This window comes from Melospiza georgiana, chromosome Z (assembly GCF_028018845.1).
Source record: "Melospiza georgiana isolate bMelGeo1 chromosome Z, bMelGeo1.pri, whole genome shotgun sequence".
NCBI classification, from domain to species: domain Eukaryota; kingdom Metazoa; phylum Chordata; class Aves; order Passeriformes; family Passerellidae; genus Melospiza; species Melospiza georgiana.
The window spans coordinates 80,147,328-80,164,247 of NC_080465.1; the positions used below are offsets into that span (position 1 = coordinate 80,147,328).

Consider the following 16,920-nt stretch of genomic DNA (forward strand, 5'->3'; position numbering starts at 1 on the left):
TTAAAACCTTCTGTTATTTTAAGTGGTAGAGAAGGAGAAAGGACAAAGTTAAAGGAGAATTAATTATTTTAAAAGAATGAAAAAGTAAAATTAAATAATTTTAAAAACTGAGAAAAAACTTTTAAAAAAATCCAGCAGGAAAGACGACATTTGGATAGATTGTTGGCAAGAGACCCAGGACAGAGCAAGAGGAAAGGTGGAGAATTCAAAGGGGAACTTTCTTAACATTCACTTGGAGCTCACTAAGTGGGAGGAGAAACAAATCAGTAATATCAGGACAGGAGCCATGCTAGCCTATATAAGCTGGTGGGACATTTTCTTTTCCCCTACTTTCCTTCTGGCCTAACCAGCAAACCTACAGCTCCTCCCAAGCTCGTCTGAGAGGTAAGAGCACTCTGTTCTTTCCTTTTAATGCCCCCTGTTACTGACTTACCTGGGTCTTTCCTCTCCTCAAAACACCTGGCAAGCAGCACTTGAGCAGCCCTGCTGAAGGAGAGCAGCTGAGGCTCAGGAGGAGCTCAAGAATATGAGTTATCAAGGAGTTTCTAGCAGGGTGAGGATTTATTAGTACTGCATAGCCCAGGTGGCCAAGCCTTGGAGGAAATAGAGAAAAGAAATAAATTTTTAAAAGAAATAACCAGAACTCCTTAACATTTCTTTTTACTGCCTTTCCATTCTGCCAAATGAAAATGCCCAGATAGTAATATTACACAGCTGATGAGATAGTGTCTCTGTATTTCTCTGTCCCTGAGAGACAGGTCTCTGAAAACTGAATTGCGTGTGAGCTTAATGAATATTTGAATCTGAGGTGTAAGCTTTCTTTTGATCTAATACTTTGAAATATATCTTCTGTGGGAGAACCTGAGCTGTTTTCTTCCAGTGAGGGTCAAGTGCATTATAACCTGTTTCAAGGACTGTGCTTGCGTGTGTTCCTATGCCTAACACAATATTAATCCAGCTTTACTACACCCCTGGTAACATCACAAGGGGTGTGCTGGAATTAGAGCTGCTGAGAGTCTGGCCCTTTCCTCCTATTGTGCTTGGATGCAGGAATTCCTCTAAAAACAGGCTGCTCACAGAGCTGGGCTGCCCGCAGACTTCACAGCAACAATTCGGAGAATGCAAGATACAATGGCCACGATTGTGCGGTAGCAGGTCCTTGCACAAACAAATGCCTCACCATAAATTAAACCCTCAGAGAAACCTGGATTTTGGCAGGGAGAGAGGAAAATTACAGAAAGAAGACAAAGCACTAGATAGCTTTGCTGCGTTTCCACAGGTAAAAGCCCCGTGTCCTAGCTTGGAAGCACCCATCACCTGGAATATTAATCAGCCAAACTAAAAGCTCTGTCCCTCTCCCAGCTGCAAGCACAACGCTGCTCTCACCATGCACAGCACAAAACCAACCTGGGGCCAGGCTTGTCTCCTCCTCAGCAGGTGGATAAAGGGGTGTTTGCAGGGCCAGGTGCTGCAGGAGGGCAGCCCCAGCTCTAGAAGGCATGACTGGGATGCCGTGGGTATGGCTTGGCAGGGAGGAAGTGCACACCAGTGGAAGGAAAATTGATTTAGGGAGACACGGGGTTGCATAACGTCAGCACTTTGCTACAGGACATTTATTAACTCTGAAAGGATGATTAGAAAAACACGCTAGATAAACATCTCGGCCCTGTGATGATTTCACCTTCATAAAAGAGAAACATCTTCTGTGTTTTCTGCTTTGTTTCATGGGAAGCTCTCACTTCCCATGAAAATGGTTTTTCAGTAGTTTCTCTGCACTTACAGCACACTACAAACCACTTGCACTTACAGCACTGAGATCAAAAGTGTGTTCAGACTGGCTCTGCCTGGGCTCTGCTGCTGCTCCTGTATCTCACCAGTTACACACCAGTACTGGGAGTTTGCACTGCAGGGCTGGAGCACCTCTCGAGAGTTTATGTGAGACGAGGCAGTGTGCTCCAAGCTGTCTGTCTGAGAACAGAACTTAGTCTTTAATTTTTTTTCTTTTTTCCTTGGATTAATAGAAATCAAGAATACAAAAATTACCAAACCTACCCCCCTGCAGAAGTCAAGCGATCTGTTGCAGCAGAACACTCCTTTTGCAATTATTTGCATTTCCTTGCTTTGTGCACTAAGGAAAAATAATGCTTTCAGTGAAAACCTTGTGTTTGCATAACTTCAGCTGCAGGTCTTCAAAAGACCTGCTGCAGACCAGCACACATGAAATCCCATCAGAACATGTACACTTCGGTCTGCATTGTTATTCAGACATCATTGTGTTAAAATGCTCTGAGCATATCCACAATTCTGAGATAACACACCTTCTGTATTCTCTCCTTTCCTAAATTCCTGCTATCACCTACTCCCTGAAGCAACATAATGTTAACAAATCATTAATCTATGCATATATATGACAGGTACTGCTTTGTAAAATCACTAAAAATGCCTAAAATAGTTTATGCTGGTGTCAGTTTCCAAGTGTTTCACTACCTCTTTATGCTCTTATTGGACAACTCAGTTGAAGTAGTGCAAGTCCTTCATACTTGGTGTTTGTGAACAGACAGGACAAGCCTCAGGGCTGTGGTGACACCAAAACCCCCTCAGACAGGATGCAGCCCCCACACAGTGCCTGGGATGGGATTCAGGGAAGTTATGAAACCAGTGGGGCTGGATCTGGGTCTTCACTGTGTCATGAGGGCCCCATCCCAAACCACAGGTTTTCTTGGCCTATACCCACTTCCCACTTGGCTGTTTTGCAGGTGAGAAGGCTGTTCAATAATGGTTTCATTCTCCCTAAGAATAAAAAAATCACAGAATGGTTGGGGTTGGAAGGGGTTTTAAAGCTCATCCACTCCCACCCCTTGCCACAGGCAGGGACATTTTCTACTATCCCAGTTTGCTCCAAGACCTGTCTATCCTGGCCTTGAACACCTCCAGGGATCCAGGGGCAGCCACAGCTTCTCTGGGCAATGTTCTTACAAAACAATTTCTTCCTGATGTTTAATCTCACCCTGCCCTCCCTCAGTTTGCAGCCACTGCCCCTTTGTCCTGTCACTCACCACAAGCTCGACTGGACAATGAAATTCCTGTGGTCCCTCTAGAGACACTCGTGCCCAGCTCAAATGGGAGTGCCTGAGGGGGTGGAATAGGTGAGCTTTAAGGGTCCCTTCCAGCACAAAGTACTCCGTGATTCATTCTGACATAATGAACAGGAGGTGGGCAGCCCTGCAGGACAGAGGGTAACCAGGATCACCCTGCAGCCTCTGTGGCTCGGAATGCTCCGGAACGCGCTGGGCAGGCACTGGGTGTGAAGCTGGAGGCAGCTTGGTGCCAGTGACTCACCGGGTCACCTGGTCTGCTTGCCGTGCCAGCTGCAGCGAGCTGGCTTCATTTCTGCCCCTGGAAAGGGCAGAGGAGCGCTGCCAGCTCACTCTTTTCTTCATATGGCAAAGCAATACATCCATTTTTTGCTGAATTCAGGCCCTCGGCCTCTTCCATTTTTTTATCTCCACTGCACAAGGGGAGTGGACAGTGACTGCAACACTTCACATGCACATTCCATCCCATCCTGCAGACCCCTGAGTGCAAAGAGCTCCTCACCCAGCGTGCAGGGGAACACCCAGGGTCTTACAGCACTGCTCTGCACTGCAGCAGAAACTCATTTTACAGGCTGGCAACAGGGAAAGCCCAACCTGCATAAAGAGGGAGATCCTTTGAAAGGAAAATGTAAATGCACTTTCACCAAATGGAGAGTGTTTATCTTGGCTGGAAATTTTGATTTAACTGAAAGTACATTCTGTTCACTTATTCCAGAATAAAGTATGAAAAAAGTGAAGGCTAATGAATTAACATAATAAGTTATAACAGACACAAAAAAAGCCTTCCTTTATCAAGACACCATCCCTAGCACCACTTTTTCCTCCTCTTCTTTTCTTCCTTAGCCTTTTTATTCCAGGTCCTTACCTTCATGTCCTACACAAAGCCAAACTCAATACTCTTCTGTATTTACTGGTCCTGTATTTACTGGTCAGCATCTCATATAGAACCTATCCTTTTATTAGCTGAGCTCTTCCAGAAGGCAGAAAATGTCCATGTTTTATATGTGCAAGTATTTACTGCTTCCTGAAATGTCACCACCATCCCTCCAGTACCACAAGAACAAGAAAATGGCCAGGATTAACCAATGGTGCATTCACCAGGCTTTCCCCTACACAGACTCAGAGATGCTTCACCACACTGGAAGGGTCTGGAAGTGCAATGCCCAGGGGTGAAGCACCTTTAGTACTCAGCACCTGTATTTCTGAGCTATGGGTTCTCTCCCCGCACTGTTTACCAGGCCTTTAATAAAGTTTTGAGAGAGTCAAGAACTAACACAAGACCTATGTGTCTGTATCATCCTATTTAGACTATCAGCTCCCAATATAAATTCATTGCTTCTTGCACAAGCTGGCACTCACCAGCGAGACCTGAAGCACCACTGGTTCTGTATTCACACAACAACACACTTTGTCTGGTGTTTGCTTGATAATCACCAGGAATTAGTTCAGGAAACAGAGTATGCTCCAGGCACAGGGCTTTTTATTTATATGGTGATTTCATATTTATTACTGGCTCTTAGACAAACAATAAACTGGCTATAGGCACTGATTTTTACTGTTAGGTGTAAGGCTCTGATCCATGTGCCTGAACAATGCTGTCTAGGCTGTATGAGGTGCCAAAGGTTATTCCAGCAACCCCTTATGCAAAGGGTGTGTGTCCCAGAGGGGACCCCATCTCCCAGTCCTGCATCCCAAACACCTTATTTAGGCCTAAACACCTTTCCTGGGCCTATAACAGCTCCCTATCTTATTTAAACTTTTTATAGCACCTGGTAAATTTAATAAGTGTATTTTCATTTATCTTCAAGGGTTTCTTACTACAGCTTCCAACATGCAGTCCCCAAAATTGTCTCAGCAGAGAAAAAAGCAACATGACTAAGGCAGAGTGGAAAGCAAGAACGGTGAATTCTGGCATCAAACTCTTGAATCAATGCTGGGTACTTCTTAAGTTTGGTCAGGTTAAAGTGCAGTTCAAATGAGAAACAGGAATGTATGAATGCGTGTGAGTTATGGAATAAGGCACCATGGACAACCCCAGGCTAAGCCTGTGCTCACGAGAAGGGTGAACTGATCCCAGATTTATAATCTATAGATGATTATAAAATTGAATTTAGGTGCCTATTATTGATGGCTTAATAAGAAGCTTAATAAATGAGAAATATTCTTATAACTGCGTGGAAGTCTGGGAGGACAGGGAATGCGAAGAGGGAATGCGGTCATGGAAACAAAAGAATCAGGTGCTCAGAGCAAGGATTTTCCTCCTTCTGGTTCCAAAGTAACATGTGGTGAGCAGTAATGTGGCAAAGAGAATAAACAGGGATCAGAAAGAAACATTGTAATGAACCCTCTTTTTTTTCTTTTCCCTTGAATTTTATCAAAGGTTCAGAACGTCAACATGGAAAACTGTGTTGATGTCAAGATAGAAAGCAAGGGGGAAAGAATGCCAATGAAGCAGAATCCACTGAGCAGGGGTGGGAAGAGTTTCTGCAGAGCTGTGGGTTACCTCACTGGAGACATGAAGGATTTTGGAACCTGGCTGAAAGGTAAACCTACTTCATCGTGACTAATGACAGCAGATTCAAAAAAAAAAAGTACATCAAAGGAGTAATAACTAACTTCTTAGTGATGTGATTCGACTTAGAGTAGTATAGAAACTCCCTCTACACTGATTTATGTCCGTTTTGTAGGGGGAAAAAATCAGCTTTGTGCAGAGATCCACACAGTGCTTAAATCTTGGGGATGTCTGAGATGACATTTACCTCCCAGCATGCCATGTACAAAGTGAATTTAGTCCCACAGAACATAGCCCTGGATGGTTATTCTGTACTCTGCCATTCTTCTTAACACTCCCTGTCCTTTCAGCTGAGCAGTTTCTGTCAAGCCTAATGCCACTGTGAAGTTAAATTACACATGGGTAGGTGTGTTTGGTCCCTCTAATAAATCAGCAGTGGGATACACACACGATTTGCCATCTGAGCCACAGACATCATAAATTAGCTGGTTCATATGAATCTGGTCCAGGGTACTTTATAACACAGGGTTCTGGCAACCTCACTGTTCATCTCAGTTTTCCAGCTGTAAGCCTTCACTGTGGACCATAATAAATCCCTGTCAGGTTTTACAGTCTTGTTGATTCATTGCTTCAGCCGTGGTGCCAAGTCCCCCTGCCAAAACTTTTCCTGAGTTTCAAAAATACACCCCAAATCAGTACCATCTGCAGACTTTAGGGGGCTTGCTTTATGGCTGGATTTGATCTTTTCCAGACAAGCCCCTTGTGATCCAGCTCCTTGACTGGGTGCTGCGTGGGATATCCCAGGTGATGTTTGTTAACAACCCCCTCACTGGGCTGGTCATCCTGGCCGGGCTCCTGCTGCAGAACCCGTGGTGGACACTCACAGGATGTGTGGGAACACTTGTCTCAACTTTAACTGCACTCATTCTGGGTCAGGACAGGTAAGTCCATGCTTTTCCCCCTCAGGTGGCCACTTCAGTGCTGATTTATGTGTTAGATGTTTGGTGTGGATGAGGAGCCTGAATTTAGTGGGAGGTGTCCTTGCCCATGGCATAGGATTGGAACAAGGTGGTCTCTAAGGTTCTTTCCAACCCAAACCTTCTGTGATTCTGCCCTTGGCTGGGCATGTATCTGGTCTGGTAGGGCCAGAGGGATCTCCCAGCAGCTGCACCTGGCACAGGGGGACACTGGACAAACCTGCAGGAGGTGGGGGAGGGTAGGTGTGAAAAATCGAATTTCGGTGGATGAGTTCCAGCAGGTCATCCCCAAACAGAGCCCCAGCCGGGTGGGGAGGGAGGGCTGGTGTCAGCAAAGCATCCTCAGGGGAGAGGGCTTCAGGACAGCTGCTCCCTCCCCACAGATCAGCCATAGCAGCAGGCCTGTATGGATACAACGGGGTCCTGGTGGGATTGCTGATGGCTGTCTTCTCCGCTGATGGAGACTACAACTGGTGGCTCCTCCTGCCTGTGGCACTGGTGTCCATGACCTGGTAAGACAGATGGCTCCTCTCCTTCTCCTTCCATCCCTAGAGTCCCCACTCATGAGTCTGAGCTGCTGCATTTCTGTGCAGACAGCAGTGGAAAGGCAACAAAACTAACACATATGTATTGTTAAATCTGCATTGCTATTTACACTTTTAAACTCAGATGTAATCCAGAAACAAATAAAAATACCCACATAATCACAAATAATCCCAGTGGGGAAAACAAAAATCAGTGGCTGATCATGTGTAATTCAATGTTCTGAACATGAGTCATATTGTGATGCATCAATTCATTTCTGTTTCAAGAGGAACATTATTTTCACTATTTCCTACCATCATCAACCACAAGTGTTTCATCTATTTAAGTCACCATATAAAAATGTCATGAAAATTTACTTCTCCAAGCACAGAAGCTGTTCAGTGGTCCCAAGACATGATGGTTGACACTAATCAAAACAAACAACTAGTAATATTTTACTCGTATATATGACACCATAATCCACTAGGTATTTGGCCAGCAAAAAATTTTGAAACCTGGTCTTTGACCCCAAAATGTCTAGCTGCAGATTGCTAAAACCACACATGTAATTTGTCTGCCTGAATTTCATGTGGTGTTACAGTCACTTTGATGTCAGCTTTTACTGCTGATCCACAAGCTTGAGCAAGGGCACACAGCTTCATTCACAGTTCACTCAGACCCAGCATGGGCATCACAGTCTCAGTCTAGCTCAGGTGCTAAAAATAAAAGGTAAGCACTGAGATTGAGCTGGGGAATAACTCCATTAAAGCACTGAATCCTTTCTCCTTCACCAGATTCTTTACCAAATTCACCATACATAACATGACAAGAATCTGTACATTGATAATTGCCTTTGGAGGGGTAGCAAATTTATGGAGTGACCCTTTCTGTCTCTGATCTGATCAGAAAGATTGAAGAAACTAAACAGATAGAAGGAGGAGAAGGTTGGTTTGGTTTGGTTTGGTTTTTTTGTTTGTTTAAATAGACCAAATTTGCTGCAGATGGGTGTATATTTGGATGTGGTTCTGGTGTGATTTTTGCCCATCTGACAAGTTTCATTTTGCTCTTCTTCTAGCCCAATTTTCACCAGTGCTTTAAGTGCAGTTTTCTCTAAGTGGGACCTGCCTGTTCTCACCTTGCCTTTCAACTTGGCCCTGACCCTCTACCTGGCTGCTTCAGGACCACACAACCTCTTCTTCCCCACGACTGTGATTCGTCCTGCAATGGCAACACCGAACATCACCTGGGCAGATGCTGAAATCACAACGGTAGGGTGTCTTAAGGGTCACAGTCCCCTTCATTTACAGTTAAAAACACTACAAAAATGTATTGTCTTCCTTTATAGATTCCTATGGATTGGGTTGGCTGGGACCTTAAACCTCATCCAGTCCACCCCATGCCATGGTCAGGGACAGCTCCCACTGTCCCAGGCTGCTCCAAGCCCCATCCAGCCTGGCCTGGGACACTGCCAGGGATCCAGGGGCAGCCCCAGCTGCTCTGGGCACCTTGGGCCAGGGCCTGCCCACCCTCCCAGCCAGCAATTCCTAATTCCCAATGTGCCAGAATCTGTGCCTGCCCTCTGGCAGTGGGAGCCATTGCCTGGGTGCTGTCCCTGCCTGCCTTGTCCCCAGGGGCTGTGCAGCTCTCCTGGAGCCCCTGGAGGCCCTGGCAGGGGCTCTGAGGTGTCCCTGGAGCTTCTCTGGTGCAGCTGAGCAGCCCCAGCTGTGCCAGGCTGGCTCCAGAGCAGAGGGGCTCCAGCCCTGGCAGCAGCTCCGTGGCCTCCTCTGCACTGGCTCAAATGGGTCCATCCCTTTTGTTATTGCATTATGGCCTGGCAGTACAAAATCTGATTTATAAGAGAACTATTATCCAAAATATAAGGGTTTACTCTAGGAATGTATATTTTTTGATAACTTGAAAAGGAGAATCTTTTCACATGCAGTTGGATCCAATTGTATAGATTATAATCTTCAAATACCCTCCTGAATCTAATTACCCATTTCTATTTCTATGCATATACTGATCATCTCTCCATAGCTAAGGTTGTGCTGAGAATTCCATTTAACTCACTGGGTAATTTTAATTTTTCAGATACAGCCTGTTTATAAAATTGCATCTTTCTGATTAGACATGAGCAAGCAGATATTACTGTATTGGAATGGTTAAAAATTTGGGTGCAGGTACACATTCACACATTTTTAATTTACATTCAAGTGGGACCTTTCCCAAGGAACATTTTATTCTCCTGGATTACACCATAAACAATACAGATACCAGAGTAACTATTTTCTCCTCAGGCTCAGCTGACTATTTTAAGGGGTTCCCAGGGAGTGATTAAGAAAAGTAAGTTAATTGACACTACACAGAAACCCACAAGTGACATTTCACAAAGAACATTTACCATGGCACATAGTTTTATGGGGACTGTATACAAAAAGTGCCTCAAAACCATCTCTAAGCTGTGACCAAGCTGTCACATGAGCCCAGCAACTCTTGCTCATATTCCTAGTGGATCCCAACCATCCCCTAAGTTCACTCTCGTGGTCCCTATGGATATGCAAAAATCAGCACATGTAAAGAGGATGATTAAACCCTTTCACAAAATCTTTACCTTTCATCTTAGAGCAAAAACCTGGCAGAGGAGCTCAGGGCAAGGGAACAAGCCATGAGTCATTTTCATGGAAGGGGAAACCCTGTGGAAATGCCCTGCTGTCTCCTGAGACCTGTCCAAATATTCCAATTAAAAAGAAGGACTGCATCCAACAAATGCCAAACGTGAGCCTGGCCAAGAAAAATAGGTTTTTAAAAAAAAAAAAAGGTTACAAAGCTGATAACAAATTGTCTTGTCTGGTTTGTTAATTTCTACAGCTCCTGCAATCCATCCCAGTCGGCGTGGGCCAGGTTTATGGTTGTGACAACCCCTGGACTGGGGGAATTTTCCTGATTGGTTTATTTATCTCCTCTCCACTCATTTGTGTCCACACAGTGATCGGCTCAGCAGTGGGGATGCTGGCAGGTAATGGTTTGGCTTGTGCCACAGATTTATACAAAAGCATGCAGAGTTAAACAGGAACTACAATAACTGGAGCAATTAAAGTCACAAGTATTTCATCCAGTGGAGAATGGCTAATTGGAAACAAAATGTACTCAAACTTCTGCTTTAAGAATTCTTTTGATTCACTTCCCCATTCTCTTACCTTGTTTTATGAGAGTGGAAACCTTCAGAACAAAAAAGTGTCTGTTGTGCTGAGATTAATTTTTATCACAAAATGCTTAATTTTTGGGTGTATCCTGGTGGGTTTAGGGGCAGATCAATGAAAGTCATAGCCATCAGCCTGAATGGGCAGGCCTCAGGGATTCATTTAGGTTCACATGTAGGCTCATTCACTCATGTGTGTTCTGCTGAAATGAAATCACCAAAGCCAGCTCAGCAGCACCAGGAAAATTCTGCCATGATTCCCTTTTAGACCCTAGCAACACGACTACAAACAGCCCGATGCACAAATGCTGGCCAGAACCTTTGAAAATCTGGATTCATGCCACTTCTCCACTGCTTTCATCCCTCTGGCCAAGGAATGACACATTTCTCTGGCTTTATATTCCAGGGCTGAGCTTAGCAACGCCGTTCAGCCAAATCTACTCGGGGCTGTGGGGCTACAACAGCTCCCTGTCGTGCGCTGCCATCGGGGGCATGTTCCTGGCTCTCACCTGGCAGACACACCTCCTGGCCATGGCCTGTGGTAGGTACCCAGCAGGTTTTCACCTCTCCTTGAAGTGAGACGGGGTGAGAAGAGACCTCTCTTTGCAGCAGAGGTGTGCTGGAGCCAGACGGGCACCCCGGGCAGGCAGATGGATGTGGGTGAGGCTGACGAGCGGTGGGGTTGGGTGTTGGAGCCACGGCTTTCACGCACTCTGTGCTTTCATTTTTGGCCAAGAGCTGTGTTTAAAGAAAGAGCTGTGGTCGGTGGGCACGTGTTAACTGAGGTCTTTGAAATCAAATCAGCTTTGTTTTGAGTCATTAGTTGTGTTTGCCCGCTCCTTGCTGGATGAATCATGGGTGGGGTTTTTTTCCAGCCACAGATACCGGCTCAAATTCCTTCTTTGAAGAGGGACATGCCTAATCTTTGAGAAGAGTGGGGCTCTGCTCTAGTTAGACAGTACACACTCCCCATTCTCTTGAAATGGATCAAAGGCATGAGCTGGGCAACACAGCAGAGTTGAAGAATTATTTATAAGGCAATTCCATATGAAATTTCAATATCAGAGCGAGCTGGGAGTGAAACTATTGCTCATTCAGTGCTCATATAAGAGAGATTTAGCTCTGAATGTCATTGACCCACCTTCAAGCCCTGGAGGCAGGACAGATGAGAGTAGAAGGGTTATTTTCCTATTTAACCCCATCCATCAAGCTACATACTTTCCACGTCAGTGCATTTTTCAAAAGCCCATTATACCACTGCACATTTTTCATCAGTCCAGTTTTGTTTGTTTATTTGTTTGTTTGTTTTGCCCCTGCCATAAGCTCCAGGTTGGAGGGGACACAGGGAGGGGTTTAGCAGGGTTGTGCCCAGACAGGGTCATAATAATTGGTTGAGCTCCCCAAGGCAGAAGGAGAGATGTTTGTCATTGCTGTTGTACCTACCCCATGAGCAGCTGAACTCACCAGGAACTGCCTTTCCTCTCCACAGCACTCTTCAGTGCCTACCTGGGAGCAGCAGTGACCCACGTGTTGTCTGTGGTAAGTAGTGCGTCAGCTAAGGGCTGATTTCCCTGGCTTGTCAGACAAAACACCAAGATGTGGAGAAAAACTCAGCCAAAGGCAGAAATGGTCTGGGACAGGGGTTATTGTCTACCTAGGGGGTTGGTGTGATTCCCACTGGAACAGGTGATTTGGAATTATCCCTTGCCACTTTCCATCCTTGGAGTTTGCATGAACTTCCATAGCTCAGCTCCAGACACTTGTGAGATCACAGAATCATGGAATGGTTTGGGTTGGAAGGCACCTTAAAACTCATCAAGTTCCACCCCCTGCCATGGGCAGGGACACCTTCCACTGTCCCAGGGTGCTCCAAGCCCCATCTACCCTTGAACCCTTCCAGGAATGGGGCAGCCACAGCTTCTCTGGGTGCCCTGTGCCAGGGCCTGCCCACCCTCACAGGGAAGAATTTCTTCCCCATACCCAATCTAACCCTGCCCTCTGTCAGAGGAAAGCCATTCCCCCTTATCCTGTCTAGGTCCTTCTCCAAAGTGCCTCTCCAGCTCTCCTGACCTGCTTTAGGCACTGCCAGGCTGCTAGAATATCTCCCCTCTTTCAGATATTTACTTCATGCCTGAAGCAATTGGAAAAAGGGCCCTGCACATGTTAAAGAGACATTAAATTTGGGTTAACTTCTTTTTGCATTTGCCAAAAGTCAGTCAGTACCACAGCCCAGGGAAGAGCTGAATGTTTCTGGTATCTGCTCTCCTGTCTCTTTGTCACCCTCTCCTACATCAAGTGCACCCAAGAAACTTACCCCATGGCAGATGAGGTAGCCCTCTCACCAGAGCTGGCAGATGTTTCTGCACAATGTCAAGACATCATAAGGAAACCCAGCCCCCCTAAGGAAAGACTCAAAGCAAAACCGAGTGTAGACTTCCTCCAGAAACCTTGCTCCGAGGTGGCTGGCTGTGGGTGTTAGTCTAATAAAAGAAAGACACGCAGTAAATGGGTGGTTTGTTGTTTTTCTTTGCAGTTTGGGGTGCCATCTGGAACCTGGCCCTTTTGCTTGTCTGCCCTGACCTTCCTGCTAATGACCACGAACCACTCCGGGATCTGCAGGCTGCCACTCTCCAAAGTCACCTACCCAGAAGCCAACAGAGCTTATTACCTGGTGATGAAGAAACATGAGAAGTCCTGCTGTGAGGCATAGACACCCAAGGTGAGAGAAACTCAGCTCATTTTAAGGCAAAAGCACGAGGTTTTTGCCCAACAGACTGTGATTTGTGTGCTAAAATGTCCAACACCACTTCTGCATGGAGAGACTTTTCCCACCACATCTGTTTGTTCTATTCAAAAGATCTCTATTAGGTAGGACTGGGCTGTGCTGGAGGAACCATTTCCCAATATCAACCTGTTATGATTGTAAAGCACACATGTCTGAAAAGACACTTGAATTATAAGCAATGGGAAAATTACTTAGAAGCTGAAAAGAAAAATCTCTCTGTGAAATTGAAGACGCCGAAATCAGACGAAAGAAATAAAGAGCATCTTTCAGCATATGAGGGGACTTCAAATTAATGGCTAAACATCTTATGACAGCAATAGGAGGCATCCTAGAGAGTTTCATTGTAGCAGAGAAATGGAATAAAGAGCACTCCTTGCCAAGTAGAAAATAGGCTGTGAAGAATTCTACCTGGAGGACCTCTCAAACCCCATGGAGGGCGATGCTTATTAGCAATCAACAAACATAAAATAGACATGATTTCTGTGATTTTTGTGTTAATGTCATGATTTCTTTTAATACTTGAACTTGGTGATGGGTTAGCAAAGGAGGGGGCAGCAAGAAAGTCATTGTTGTCCCTTTCCTATGCAATAAAAGGGCTTTGTTCAGTCAGTGCACAAATAGAACTAATTTGAGCTGATCTTCTGAACTCTTCTCCCTACACTGTCCCACTCAGCCCAGGAATATCAAACAGCAAAATGTGGCACTGTCCCAGCCGTCTGCTGAAGCTCAGGAGGCTCATGGGGACCTTGTGGCTCTGCAGAGCTCCCTGACAGGAGGGGACAGCCAGGGACAGCTCCAAGGGAACAGGGACAGGAGGAGAGGGAATGGCCTCAAACTGTGCCAGGGGAGGTTTAAATGGGATTGGATTACAGGGGATAATATTGGATTGGATTATTGGGATAAAATGGACTGGATTATTGGGGATAATACCTTTGTAGAAATGGACAGATATCTAGCCTAGGAAGAGGCTGTGTGGGGCAGCAGTGGTGTCCCCATCCTGGGAGGGCTTTAAGGCCTTGTGGGGGTGGCACCTGGGGACAGGATCAGGGGTGGCCTTTGCAGTGACTCTGTGGTCCTGTGAAGCTGCTGCTCTGCCTTTCTCTCTGCCCCACGGTGGGAAGGGCACATTTGAGATCAGAGCAGAGCTCTGCAGGGCGCCAGCCAGGTGCCACCTGTGCCCAGGCTCCCCGGGTGTGCAGGGAGGGAAGAGGGGAGCTGTCCCTGCACCCAGCGGTGTGGATCACCCCAACAGGCATCAGCCTCCCTGCCTGCCTCACTGACATGCTCTGTCTCATGTTGAAGCTCATATCTTCACCAAAAATATTCCTTGTGCTCGGGTCCTTCAGCTGACAGGAGCCTATAAGCATTAACATCACACCAGGAAAAGCAAACCAAAACCTGTTTTCCTTGTAGCAGATAAAATAAAATCTAACATGATTTCTGAGTTTAGGAAGGGGGGGGGGAAAAAAACCAAACCACGTATTTTTGCAAACATCACAAAGGCCTGAGTGTAAAATATTTGTGATGAACTGTTGGCAGTGTCTTCTGGTAAAGTTTTAGGTTTTCAGATGTTCAACAGTATTTCTGTATGATTGACACTCACTTGTAAAATGTAGCATTTCCATGATTTACTTAATAAATATCTACATAATGTTCTGTGGAGTCAATTTCTAGAACAAACATTCATATTTTTTTGAGTTTGCTACAAGTTCCTCTCTATTATCATTAAGTTTTTCCAAACATAGGTTACCTCTTAAACAAGTAGTGTAGAAGACACTGGAAAATAAAATTTTTAAATCAGTGTGTGGGGGATACACGGGAAACTTTTAAATTCTGCTCTTTGTGCTTATCACAGAATCATAGAATCACAAAATTGTTTGGGTCAAAGGGTCCTTGTTCCACCCCCTATGCCAAGGGAAGGGACACCTTCCACTATCCCAGGTTGCTCAGGCCCCATCCAGCCTGGCCTTGGGCACTGCCAGGGGTCCAGGGGCAGCCACAGCTGCTCTGGGAAATTGATGCCAGGGCCTCACCACCTCACAGCCAGGAATTCCTTCCCAATATCCCATCCATCCCTACTCTCTGGCAGTGTAAACCCATTCCCCCTGTCCTGCCACCCAATGCAGCCAAAATCCTCCTCCATCTCTCCTGGAGCCAGTTCAGGCACTTAAAGGAGCTTTAAGTGCTCCTCAGAGCCTTTTTCAGGATGAACAGCCCGAGCTCTCTCAGTCCTTTGGCATTTTGCACTCCTTGGGCATCAAACCTCCTTAAACCTGCAAGTGCAAAGCCTGGCTCTGTACAGGAGGCACAATCAGCCCAAGGGACAGCACTGGGTCAACAGAGCTACAGGAATCTCCTCCAGACCAGGCAGGGCTTCATTCCTAGGGGAGAGGCTGGACAGGCCCCAGATGGGGCTAGATGAGGTCAGGTTTTTTCTAGAATATTCCTGGAGCAGGCACAGAGGGCCATGGATATGCTCTGGGGTTTGGAGCTCCTCCGCTTTGGAGCCAGGCTGGGAGAGCTGGAGGTGCTCACCTGGAGAAGAGAAGGTGCTGGGGAGATCTTTTTGTGGCCTCTCAGTACTTAAAGATCTCTTTAATATAAAGGTGAACAAACTTTTATCAGTGCCCGTTGCAATGGGAAGAGGGTTGATGGTTTTAAAGTAAAAGAGGATTGATACTGACCAGATAAAAAGAAGGAATTTTTCATGGGTAGGGCGGTGAGGCACTGGCTCACTGCCCAGAGATACGGTAGATGCCCCATCCCTGGAAAAAGTGAAGGTGCAGCTGGGCAGGTCTCTGAGCCACTTGGTGCAGTGGGAGATGTCCCTGCCCATTGCAGGGGGCTGGGCTGGTGACATTCAGGTGTCCAGCACAACCCAAACCATTCCTTGGTTCTGTGATTTATGAACTGCAGTGCAAAAGGGTATTTTAATGCCTGAACTGAGATCTCCCCAGCCAGGACCACGAGTGCCCCAGAGAGGCAAACCAACAGGGGATTCTTTCACCCTTCTGTCAAAATATGCACTTGAGCAAGAGAACAGAGTTTATGTCCAGTGTAAATCAGCAGATTTCCTCTGACTGGTGCTATTCCAGCCTGCTGTTGCTGAGCAACAGGGACATTTTGGCAGTACCATAAAGAAAGCATACACACAGAACCGAAAAACAACAAAAGATGAAGGCCATGTCCCAGCAATTTAGAAAGATTTTGCACATCATTCAGAATTAACTCTACATTCTACACTATACAGCAAATTTATTCTTCCCATCACCACTCAGGAAATAACAGCTATTTGGAAATTTGACATGTAAGTCAGCCAGAACATGCATATGTGCTTTTTCCCATTGTCGTTCAAAGCACTGTATTTGTTAACAGGACTAATTTATCTTATTACTGAAACTGGGTTTTTTTGCTGTTTGGTTTTTTGGGGGGTTTTGGGGTATTTTGGGGTTTTTGTTTTGGTTTGGTTTTTTTGCTTTTGCTTTTATTTTTTTTTCTTTACATCAAATAAATACAATTCACATCACCCCTCTTTTTCAAGCATTCTTTTTTCAATGCTGTTTCTGATACACAGGTGATGCCAGACTTATAAGAAACACACAGAGCAGAAATTTTGGGGTATTTTCCTGGACTACCTTCCTCCCAGTGCCAGCAGAGATGCCATTGTGTTTACAGTTCTGAAAAGAAATACATATATAAATAAAATAAGTAAATGCTATTAAAAGTAATTCATGGGGGAGAAATTAGTAAAAACAAATTTTAAAAAAATGCACAAAAACTAAAATAAATAAATAAATAAGTAAAATTTATATAAATAAATAAAACCC

At 45.4% G+C, this 16,920-nt stretch overlaps 1 protein-coding gene across 1 annotated transcript; it reads left to right on the plus strand.

Moving 5' to 3' along the window:
• The first annotated feature begins 300 nt into the window (after window positions 1–300).
• On the plus strand, window positions 301–13,711 carry LOC131095597 (urea transporter 2-like). Its single transcript, XM_058043557.1, has 9 exons — window positions 301–384; window positions 5,476–5,638; window positions 6,359–6,548; window positions 6,968–7,096; window positions 8,185–8,377; window positions 9,978–10,125; window positions 10,715–10,849; window positions 11,798–11,847; window positions 12,842–13,711. Exons 2-9 carry the CDS (start codon window positions 5,491–5,493, stop codon window positions 13,016–13,018), a joined length of 1,170 nt encoding a protein of 389 aa, XP_057899540.1. The 5' UTR covers window positions 301–384; window positions 5,476–5,490; the 3' UTR covers window positions 13,019–13,711.
• The last annotated feature ends 3,209 nt before the right edge of the window (window positions 13,712–16,920 follow it).

What these genes read in the sequence shown, in the direction of transcription:
- LOC131095597 (XM_058043557.1), top strand. Translation starts at nt 5,491, where the DNA reads ATGGAAAACTGTGTTGATGTCAAGATAGAAAGCAAGGGGGAAAGAATG. An exon ending in CTCATTCTGGGTCAGGACAG is followed by an intron (nt 6,549 to 6,967) that starts GTAAGTCCATGC and finishes CCCTCCCCACAG; the next exon opens with ATCAGCCATAGCAGCAGGCC. An exon ending in CCTCCTGGCCATGGCCTGTG is followed by an intron (nt 10,850 to 11,797) that starts GTAGGTACCCAG and finishes TCCTCTCCACAG; the next exon opens with CACTCTTCAGTGCCTACCTG.